The 12,036-nt window shown below is 42.3% G+C and overlaps 1 protein-coding gene across 1 annotated transcript; it reads left to right on the forward strand.

Moving 5' to 3' along the window:
- Window positions 1-1,087: 1,087 nt before the first annotated feature.
- Window positions 1,088-8,252, forward strand: ckap2l (cytoskeleton associated protein 2-like). The gene is made up of 10 exons (XM_030791719.1): window positions 1,088-1,124; window positions 1,590-1,656; window positions 1,997-2,060; window positions 2,218-2,566; window positions 3,203-3,422; window positions 4,108-4,303; window positions 5,016-5,171; window positions 6,843-6,911; window positions 7,196-7,344; window positions 7,952-8,252. Exons 1-10 carry the CDS (start codon window positions 1,088-1,090, stop codon window positions 8,250-8,252), a joined length of 1,608 nt encoding a protein of 535 aa, XP_030647579.1.
- Window positions 8,253-12,036: the final 3,784 nt, after the last annotated feature.

A 12,036-nucleotide genomic window follows, 5' to 3' on the forward strand; every position in this document is an offset into this window, starting at 1 on the left:
TTTATGTATGTGCATATGTGTATATACTTTGAACATACTTTTACATTTCTGTTATACTCTGTTTGTTCTTTTGTGTACGTTCCTATGTTTTGATAGAAGTATAGTGACACCATTAAAAACAACACACATCAAACATCAAAACTCCCCGCGTGAAGTGTTGGATTTCAAGATTATAGTGTTAGAAAGTGTCACAATGTTGTAAAACATTGTCTATGCATTTAATACTAAATCTATGATTAGGATCTTCATTACAACTTCACTGAGGGCATCCAATATAGTGAAAGGACAACACTGTGAACAAATCCCCCTGGTGCATGGATGCAAAACTGAGAACATGGTCCAAAACAACAACATATCCATTCTGGTAGAACCCTGCAGATGGCCTAGCTCATTTCTTTCCAGAATAAATTTGATGTTTCATATTAGGAATCATAATTAATGATTTATTCCTAAAGTTCAACCGTGTATTAAGCTTATTATACTTTTAGCCAGTTTTAAAAGAAATTTTCTGACTACTCTCTCTGAGGAACAAACAGGAAATAAATAGTTCTGGTCACATGTCCATTTACACTACCCACACGAACATGTTCATAAGAAATCAAGACAACGTTTCATTTAGACTTTGCTTTTCAATGACAAGCCAGTCAGCAACTATTACAGTTCTGCGAACCCAAAATAATGTTTTAGTATCAGTTGTGACCGGTGGAATTAAATTGTTTCCATGAACGTGTGATATCAACGGCGGTGCTTCTGATAGTGGGACGCCCACTCACAGCTTAGCAGCAACGTGAGACTTGGCGTGTTCTTGCCCTATCACAAACCACCGTTTAATCTAGCCCCGCCTTACTACTCTATTCTTTCAGAACCGTCCAATCAACCGTAGAACTATTTGATTTTCAAATCTTTGAACGGTCCAATGGTATTGAACGGGGCGTTGACCGCGATATTCAATTTGTTGTGACTAAACATTCAGGCAAACTGACCAACTAATGGCTAGGCTTTCATTTTCATGTTTTGAGTGAACACCACGCGTATTTTCTACAAATTGTATAATCCAGTGTAGTGTTAATATATTTTAGCCCGAACAATGACCGTTGACGAAGCGCCTACGTTATCTGCGTCAGGTATGTTTTATACCGAGAAATTAAACATGATTGTGTATCGTAAATGATATTAACTCTATGTTGTTTGCCAAAAGCAGTTATCCAAACAGCAAACACTGTTTTTTTTTTCAGCTAACCAGCCGTTATCTTACCTCCGATACCTAAACATCTTTAAACAGTCGTCATGCTGAATTGTACTGTTGTTAGGATCACAAGAAATGTCTGTTTTGTTGAATTTTAGTTTAAAACACGTATGGTAATATGACAGAATGAGGGCTATGATACCAAATCAAGCCAGAAATGGTCTTCTCATCTCTTATTAAAGCTATTACCGTAACCTTGTGATTCTAGCTGGTTTAATATATATGTGGTTCGCTAGAAAATGTGTGGAACTTGTGACAGATAATATTATTCAAGAGTCATATTTTTATATGTAATATCATATGTATTACTCGTTGGGTAATTGTTGTTTTATGTGATTCATAGAACTACGCATGCAGAAACTGAGAGAATACTTGGCTGAGAAGGGGAGATTAAAACCTCCAAACCCAAAGTAGGTCTACTGAAAGAACAAGTAAAACTATTCTGATCATCTTTCTCCTGAATCAAAAAAGACGCTGCCCTACGTAACCTCGTAATGTTTACATGCTGACGGAGTTGTCTTTATGGCAGCGTGTCGCACACAACATGAGTGAAGTTTACGTCCATATTTCTGCTTTATTCTACTGCAGTATCGAAACCCGTCGTAAAATAGCTTACGTTTTTAAACTGACCTACAGTTCGCTCATAAATGAACATGAACTTTTTCCCGTGTCCTTTTAATTCCTGCCTTTTATGAATGCTTTTGAACTTTTTATTTGTTAGTTTTATTTATAGTGCCTTATTTTTTGCAGGCCCTACCTTCGTGATAAAATCCCAACTAAAAGGTTGGCTGGCACCACCTCAGAATCTCACCTTGTAAGTGCATGAAACTCTAGTTCACACATCTCATACCTGGTCTGTCTGAGGCGGTTACTTCTCCTTAACTTACAAACCATGTGTGTTTCCCACTGATGGCCTTCATTATGAGGTACTTCGTGGATCTCTGACTGTGTTGTATGTGTGAATCTCTCAGCCAGGAAAAGGGAAGGAGAACTGTGAGCCAGATTCCTCTGCTCTGAGAAAAGCCTGTGTGAGAAAGCCTTTAGCGGAGAGAAGAAAACAGCTCTGTGTGGGGATGAACATCAGGGAATCAAAAGCAGCGGGAAACACGAAGTTCAGGGGGCCATTACAGCATCATTCTGTTTCTCAAGACACAAAATTTGACTGCAGTTCCAGCTCCTCCGAGAAGGTGAGGAAACCCATCCAGATTCTTCCCAACACCAGGGTTATTGTCGGGGATGTATCGGATATCAGAAATCAGACCAGGAAAGCATCTCTGAACACACACATTAAGGCTGAAGAGAAACCTGACACCAGAACAGGTCAATCTCTTGCAGCTCCATTCAGGGCTTCCCACCAAACACAAGGTATTCCAGGTGTCTCTGTCCAAAACAAATCCAGCAAAAGCTTGGTTTTGGCTCCGAAAAAGCCTTTGTCCTCTGGAACGCGCCCCGGTACTGCAGCTGTAGCTTCGAAGGGTCAAAGCCAAGCCTGGAAATCACATGCTTCCACAGAAATACCAAGGAAATGCCAAGCTCCAAGCAAGTTAGAGAAGAAATCAGAAACCACAACAAAAACGTCTGCGCTGGAGAAGAATGCAAAACGATTTCTTCAACTTTCAGCTGAAAAGACTGCAGTCTGCAAAGCAGTGGAACCTAAAACATACACCCAAACAAACAGGGGTCTCTCCCAAATCAACAACCCAACTCAATCTGTATCACAGGTCAGGACAAAGTCAGGTCATGGAGAGAGTCTTCCCAGGGGTGCCACGTTTCAGAATGATCAAAGAAAGAGTAAATTTCCAACATCATTCCAAAATAAATCCATTCTTAAAGCCACAGCCAAGCCCAGTGGGGCATCCCTACCTCCCACTGCCCCTGAGGCGTTAAGTTCCTCGTCTCGGTCAAAAACCGTGACAACGTGCTCGAGAAACAGTGTTCGGCCGCCATGGCGCCCAGTCGCCAAGGCGTCAAACCCCACACCCCCCACTCCGCTCTGCAGCAGGACCTCTGCGTTGGCAGGACAGACTGTGCCACGCCCAGCTAAAGCCAGCTGCCAGCTCAAATTACAAGCAGAACTCAAGACCCCCAAAACAATGGCCAAACCCGAGGTCCAGAGGGCCAGGACCGTACCTGCTCCAAGGGCACAGAAGCTGACCGCTGCCCAGGAGGAGAGACAGTGAGTTCCCTCACCTTGTCTAAAAGTATTTACCGGTTTACGTATCTTAGCCGAGACATCTGGGTATGAAATTGTCTGGAGATGTTTACTGGTTTGTTTTTATTCATCTTAGCCGAGACATCCGTACGTCTTAAATTTCCCTCTGTCCCCGGTCCCTAAGTGTTTATCCTAACTAACATTCATTCCAGTCCTTATCTAAAATATGTCTTGAGTCTTTGTTTTGATTAGTTTTAATGTAACATTGGGTTTGTCTTGGCTCAAAATGCTCCAGGGCTGGAAGGACAATGGGCCTGTTTCAGTGTGATAATCACTGACCTATTAAAGAGGTCTCACATCATTCAGCACTTTGACGTTTACATTTATTCATGTGGCAGATAATGTAACCCAAAGCCACTTACATAATGAAGACTTACAATATGTGCATAGCTGATAAGGCACAAAGGAAAAATGAGTGGCCTCAACAGCAGTTTTTAGAGCATTATGGAGCATATAAATAATGAGATGATTGTCAGTGCTTAAACCACTAAGGGAAGATTCTTCTCCGTTTCCACTTATATGTAAAAGTGTTTTTGATTTTGGTCCTGTACAGTGCAGCTGGGGCGTTGTTTGAATTCGGTCATGTTTGTCAGTGACTAAGTCCTGCTCGAATTTGTTTTGTTTTTGTGTTTCTGTTCCTTTTTTCCAGGCGAAAACTTCAGGAATGGCGGGAGGCCAAAGGAATCTCGTACAAGCGGCCTCCCATGCCGGTCCGGCAGCGTCGCAGGAAGACGGTGGCCCTGCCGGTCCCTTACTGGGCCTCCATGGAGGAGGAGGACGAGGCTCACAGCTTGGTCTGTGCCGTGGAGCGTTCACTGGCAGACTGCGTCAAACTCCTGCAGGAGGTGAAATTCTCCCATTTTCATCTCTCCCCAAATTCCTTCTCACTCAGTGTTTAGTGTAGTCAGTGATTTGTGTAGGTGGGGATGATTTCCCCCATTGAGTGTCAGTTCCAAAATTTCTTTGGAATTCTCTTATGCCCCTCTGTTTGAGGTTGCTAAAGAATCGAAATCGTGTTAATCTCAGATGCGTGGACATGGATGGTGTAAGATTCCGTCTGCAATAACAGGCCCACACGATGATGAAGCTGAGTAGACAAAAGACAAAAGTGATTTTGAGGCCATACAGTTGTTTGGGCTTGTGTGAAAACGCATCTTTTTTACAGGGTTTTTTTTTTTCTCCCCTCCATTTCTGGGATATTGTGGTTGGAAAGGCTGAAGCATGTGGTTCCATTCATCTTGCTTGACTGAGCAAGGGTGTTGTGGTGTTATGCATCATTTCCACCTTTACTGGTAGTGTAAATGCACAGGCGAATCAAGTATTTAGCAAGGCTGGTCTCCATGTGAATGCATAATGTACGTTGGCATCTATTCAACATTTATGATGGATCGATCATACGCAGTGCTTAGATCAGCATACACAACATACAAAACAACTTCAAAAGGGAAGTGCTGAAAACAACTGTGAGTTTATTACTGCCCATCGAATAAAACGCGACCTCTCCGCGACCTGACCTGTTGACACTGGTCTGTGCTCTGTTTGTTTTTGACCTCGCAGGGCTGCCCCTCTGAGCAGGTGCGAGATGTGCTGTCCAGGGTACCCATGGCCAAGGGCTTCTCTAAATACTGGATCTGTCAGGCCAAGCTGAAGGAGCTGGACGGAGACCTTGACGTCCTGCCTCTGTTTGAGGAGGCGGTGCGTGTGGTCCGAGAGGTGAGAGAGGCACAGCCAATCAGAGTCAAAGCCCAGCTCTGTTAGGGAAAAAAACGCAGAGGCACAGCCAATCAGAGTCAAAGCCCAGCTCTGTTAGGAAAAAAAACCCAGAGGCACAGCCAATCAGAGTCAAAGCCCAGCTCTGTTAGGAAAAAAAACCCAGAGGCACAGCCAATCAGAGTCAAAGCCCAGCTCTGTTAGGAAAAAAAACCCAGAGGCACAGCCAATCAGAGTCAAAGCCCAGCTCTGTTAGGAAAAAAAACGCCCTCTGTGCTTTTGTTTGTCATGTTCTAATCTGGGGTATTTCATCTCCTCTCTTTTGTATTTTTGATAGATTACACTGCTTTTCTGCTTTGACTCTACAGGCCTTGTTGTGGAACTTGGAATGGTCGGGGTGGGGGGGGCTTTGTGGGTGGTTGTCTTTTTGTTTTTTTTTTTAAATGTAGGTCAGTTCCAGTAATGAATGATGAATCAAATGCGTAAACTCAAGAACATAAACTGAGGCTGTGTCATTGTCAGATTCACTGTTCTGGAGGTATGTGAAATTCTGGAAGAATGTCTGAACAGGAACAAACTCAGATGCCATAAACTACACTCATGCCCCTCTTCCACCCACAGGGAACCGGTTATTGAACCGGTTCCGTAAGGGATTCTTTGAACCCTTGGTGCTTTCTAGCAAACCAGCCCATGTTTCCACCAGTTTTGAGCGGAACCATCGTAATAAAGGATTCTTCATCGATGGAGGGCATTGCACAATGCACGACAGAAGTAAACAGTAGTAGCAAGAAGGCAGATTGGATTGATTATCTGCAAGCTTTTCTTACTGCAGACATTTCAAAAAAAAAAAAAAGGTTTACGTATGAACCTATGCCTGGTTTGGTTTGAACAAATTTGCTTCAGAAATGAGGTCTGTAGTCTATGCCATCTGAAAGGGAAAGTTTCCATTTTTTGACAAATCCTTATGTTGAGAATATCATATTTCTCTTTCTTTGGTTTGGAGAGAGTTTTTGTTTCTGTTTTTGTTTTTCATGAAAACTGTGTTGCCCAGACGTTCCGTTGAGACAGCCGTGTGGTTAGAATGTATGGATGAAGTCTGTAGACTAGTCGCTGGGCGTCTGTCTGTCGGAACTGAAATGCGTGTGATGGAACATGTGCTTCCAAGGACCTGTTCCCTATGAGGCCTGGCATTCAATACAGTTTTCTGATTGGACCTTAATTAATGCAATCTGGCGAAATGTCTCTTTAAAATGAACATTAGTTTATAGATTATGTCGTTGTTATGACGTGAAAATTCCTGGGACTGTGAGTTCACTGTATGCACTAGCTAACCTTATTATTATTATTATTATTATTATTTTCATTCATTTATTTTGTATTTTGACCTCTGATGATAAATTATGTCTCCTGTAAAACCAGCTGTAAATGTTGACCAAATGAAAGAGGGACATTTTTGGCCTTAGTTTGTTCCCCTGCTCCGCCAGAGAAGGTTGTCAGTCAGTTACATTTGCAGCGAGTGCTGTAGCCTCCATCACATCTGTAGAGTGAACTAACGCTGACAGAGCACTGTACTCCTGTGTCTGACCCCAGCATTTCAGCCCAACTCTGGCATTGCTAATCTCTCTCTCTCCTGATTCACTAAAAAACATTTTATTTTCCCCTTTCCTCGGTCAGCCCGTGGACGAACTGAGGTCTGTGGTGTTTGAAATACTGAAGAAAAAGGAAAAGCAAGGTAATGCACAGGCATGTGACCGTGTCGCTTCATTTCCATCTCTCTGTTCCTTTACTGATTCCATGGGAATTACCAATTGCATGGGAAAACAGTTCATTCTGAAGGTTTATATTAATGTACGTTTCATGCCCTTTGAGGCTATAATGACAACAAAACTTTAACCATTTATATTAAATTTTTCCTTCTGGCATCTCAAAGGGAGATTTTTAATAACAACATAACTTTGACTGAAACAAGCTTGGTCGTTTTTTGATTGTTAGGTGTGTTATCCAGTAAGGCACAGGGGGAGGTGGAGGAGGATGATAACGATGAGAGTCAAAATGGAGACGGAATACAACAGCAGCAGCGGGACCTCCTGTCCACTCCCAAACCCGTCCGCGTTCTGATCCAGAGTAGCCAAGGAGGCTCGTCGGTGGTCAAATACAAGGTCACGGCCACTCCTGGGTACGTGTCCACCCCCCGCCACACTCCCCCTGCCCCCAACAGACAGATGTCCTCACTCCCTAACAGAGCTGTCCTCTCCCTCACCATTACTTACATGGGTGCTGAATATCTGTGATTTCATACATGTGGTACGCTGCAATCATCATTCATCATAAAGAGAAGTTGAACTTTGTTGAACTCATCCCATGATCAGCTAGTCAGATCTAAAGTATGTGATCCGAGGCCTGCAAGGGTAAGATTGCTTAATCAAGAACATCTGCTAGGTTCTTTACCTGAGGCTCACTCTTTAATGCCGGAAAGTGCCGAGCAGCTTTACTCTGGAGTTCTGAGCTCCAGTGGGAACATGTGATGCCTGTGTTTGAACTGGTCAAATCTCTTGCTTTCCTACGGTCACTGTGTCCAGCTCGCGTTAGCACAGCTGATGAGGTCCTGGCCAAAAACTCTCATCTGTGCAGCCGTTCATATGAAAGCAATGAACAGAGGGACAATCTGAGGACCTCATGCTTAAGCAGCGCAAAATCATCTATAATCAGCCAAACTGCCCAGATCCACGTTTTTGACCATAATTCTGTTTGTTTGGGGGTTTTTTTTCTACTTTTTACCACAGGGGATTCAGGAGTCAGTCAAAGGAAGCTGTCCGAATGGATGGGCAGGAAGTTCGATTCTTCACGCCCGTTCGGCGATCAGTGCGTATCGAGAAGACCGCCTTGCATTACCCGACGGCTCTGCAGGAGCATGACCTCTGCGTGTCTTCATGCTGCGACCTTTTGTCAAAGGGGGAGGACCTTGAGAAAGAGTGTGTCTCACCGTCCCAGAATTCCCCCCTCTACATCTATCGAGAAAACGAGGCACTCCAAGACCAGGTCCATCTAAAACTGGTCTTTCCAGAGGAGACTAATAGTCTGTAAATCCGATTGTGACCAGCTTGAAATCACCGCATTGATGTCACTAAATTGTGACTGATTCAACTCCTAACCACATTTTCATCACGTAATCACATTAACATCTGAGTGATCTCTGTGCTGGAGGGTTGCATTAACCGCCCCCGGAGATGACAACATCATCAGAGGTTTCTCTTTCACTCTTGGCACGAAACAGAGATCCTGTGGCTCAAACAGATCTGTTCTGGTTTGTTTCAGACTGTAGGTAGACAGGTGAATGAATGCTGTGCTCTCCCTCTCTCCTATAGGTGTAACGGCCAAATATTCTTAGTAAAGCTACCAGGAAGACAACGTATTGTTGTATTCCTGTCCAGGAAATACTGGGATCTTTATGCTGTTCTTTATCTTGGTCTATGATTAATATGTGTTTATATGTAAACTAATTTGGTTATATTTTATGTTTTACATTTTATATTTTGGTTATACTATACATGTGAATTGAATTAAATAAATAAGGTTTGGTAACATATCATGTTTCGTAAATGTTTTTGGCTTTGCTGAATTCCATGCTATCAAGTTTCAGACTGTATGCATTGTTTTATCCGTGTTTAAAAGCGGTGTGGTAATAGGGGTGTGTGGTGAGTGTGAATAATAAACAGCCAGTTTCGACGTAAGGCTAATGAATGCTATGAACGCACCCACTAGTCCCACTAGTCTAAGAAGTGTATTTCACAATGGTTGACAAGAGGCCGTCGCATCATTGCCTGAAAAATTCTGATAGTCCCTCCCACTGCAGTATTGGAGGGCTTTAAATTGTGTGCGCAACCGGTGAGCAGAAGCTACATTGCCTTTTGTCTCGTGAAAGTCCTCAAACCTTCTCGGAACAAGGAATTCAGAATATTACGCTCCGTAGCACTGGAACCACTGAAGCAGGTGCCGCTGCTTGACCTCCTAAGTGTTACCTAAGTGTGCTTGCATCGACCGTCACAGCTGTAATTTAAAACTTAGGTTTCTGCTCTCGAAGAATCTTAGCGCAAACGATTACAAACACTGCAAACACTGGCTGGTGAATCTTCTCCTGTTTTGTAATACAGTTTATGTAGTCTAGGGTCCAGAAAAAGAACTTTAACTAGTGCATAATTAGCATTATCGTGTTGTAGACGTATTCGCACGATATATTTTAGGATCCCAGTTGGGTTGCTTCAGCTGTGGTGCAACGTATAGTTTAAATCTGTGAACGCTATTTTGGATAGGGGGGAAAATGATTTACTGAACAGTAGAACTAAACTGAGCCATGGCGTGTGTGTGCAAGAGAGAATTCATCGCTCTACTCCTCAGGTTTAATCTGATCGAAATACACTTTTCAGGAGTAAAATAAAACAGAGGCGAAATGTTTCAAAAGAGAGTCTGTCTTGAAACCAGTGCCGGGGAGACCGTCAAAATCTCTCGATCAAGAGCAGGATACAGAATAGTTGTCGAACATCGGCAGAAAAATGAGCATAACGGTAAGATGTTTTGTTTTTGGCTATTTGTATACTCTATATACTCGGAGGCATGTGTTTATGTTTTGTATGTTTGGTCTGCGTAATTTAGTTAGAGTCACATATGCACATATGTTGTGCAGTGTAGGTGATGAGTTTAAAATAGCACTGAAGTGAGAGTTCTGCGACTAATCATATTAGATACGTAAACGGATATGAAATTTCACAGTCTGCATTAATCCTGTGTTTTTCTATCATGACATCTACGGTCGAAGTTCGGTTTTATTGCATCTGTGGTACCCCTGATAACCTGTTCTTGCAGTGACTGTGGATGAGCAGAGAGCTGGCGATGGGAGTATCCACATGGCGTTTTGTTTCGAAACAGGAGGGAAAAAGTATTACCCCTTCGTAGGGAGAGACAGTGAGCAGGTAATTGTGATATTCGTTCATTCGTTGAGATGTCCGTTATCAGCTGAACGTTTGTAAATCTGAGGAAACTTCAGCGAACGGTTATAAACGTAGGATATGCTGAAATCCAAATTACATTAAATTAAATTATTCTGCTAATGTGTATAATTATTAACGCTCCAGGTACTACTAGCTTACTCGTTTACAAATTGTCAACAAATCAATTCAATGTTGCATAGAACTAAAGCATTGTGATCGAGTACTCTTCAGTCGTACGGCTTTAGGGAGGAGCGGTTAAGGGTGTAAAATAATTTCATTAAGAAATTTCTAATGTTTCAGGTGAATCACTCACTATCATCTTCTCTCCTTAAAGTTTCTTAGAGTCGTGTCTAACCAGCAAGCACCTACTGAGGACAAGTTTTTCTTCAAATGGGTGGAGAGCACAGGAGACTTAGGAAGGCTGAAGTCTGTGGCTTATCCAGACAAGTACATCACCGTTTCTGATCACTTTCTGGCTATAGACAGCAACCCGCGCGCCGAGCTTCTATTCAAACTGTGTTACCAGTAATCGACAGAACGAGCGCCTGTTTACAGAATCGATTGTGGAAAAGAACGCTACCAGTTCTGAGGAACATATGGGATCTTATCCAAGGAGTAAAAAAAAAAAAAAAGTTGAAGTTCACTATAATAACGCCCCTTAGCACAGCAGAGACGTTTTGCGCTTTTGTCAAAGGGCTCGTCCTTCTGTTCTTTTTCTCCCCGACCGAAACAAGTGCATCAGTGAAAATCGGTTTTACCTGAACTCAGGTGGGTAGGACGTAGCGTGGGGCCGCACTCATCGCTGTGTTTGTTTGACGGACTTAAGGCGGTAGCTTGGTACATTCGATACACACTACATGCTTAGGTATAGCTTTTTTTTTTAATTAATTAATTACGTAGCGCGCGTGGGACTTCTCGATGATTCCACAGTCCTGAAGTTTACTTACGGTGACAGTCACAAGGTGACAGGCCCTCCACCTTTTATCCCCTCCTGAAATATCAGAAATCATGTGATAATGCAGAATCCTAGACACTGAATTAACGTATGTTTATTCTAATGGCCATTACTGTCATATAGTCTTAATGTAGAAATGCAATTTATTTACTGTTTCCAGTCGGTCAGAATTCTCTTAGTTACCATTCTCTTTTTCTCTCTTGTATCTGTAAACACTTGTCGATGTAGACTCTGAAAAGCATGCTTGGCTTCTTGGATATAAAACATCAAAACCTGATCCATCCACACTCATCTATCATATTTGGTTATTAATGTATTGATTCATCCACATTGATCTGTCACGTTTGAAGAGTACTATTCTGGTTGATAAGTAATGGTTGTGAAGTGTGTAATCAGAACAAATTTTCCATTTGCTGTGAAAGCTGGCAAGAGAAAAAGTTGTATCACTGAGAGAGACAGTTGTAAAATTCAGTTGTGAAATAGTTCATACCTTTGTGAAATTTAAGACTGCTGTAACTGGCATTGCTATGTGGGGCTGATTCATGTGTTTGTGTCGGTTAATTTATAACCAAGTTCAGGCAGCTGCACCTAGCTACCACCTTTGCCATGTTACCAGAATGTTAATAATCTGTGTCATTTACATTTGTTCCACTTGGTTTCTTTGCAGTAACATTTGCTTTATTTATGGTGTTTGTTTATGCAACAGTCAAATCCCACGAAACAGTGTAAAAACCTGTTGCACTGAATTATCAAAGCATTCCTTTTTCTTCTGTGCATGGTGCACAAACTTCACTAGTCACTCTGAGGTTTTGTCCTTGTGTGACTTTGTAAAATTGAAATTGCACATAACTGAGAGTTGATTGACACATTCCGATGTCTCACTCAAAAAACAACGTTCTAAACATACTTTGCCTATACTTGCTGCAGC

The sequence above is a fragment of the Chanos chanos genome, chromosome 14 (assembly GCF_902362185.1).
Source record: "Chanos chanos chromosome 14, fChaCha1.1, whole genome shotgun sequence".
In the NCBI taxonomy this organism is placed as follows: domain Eukaryota; kingdom Metazoa; phylum Chordata; class Actinopteri; order Gonorynchiformes; family Chanidae; genus Chanos; species Chanos chanos.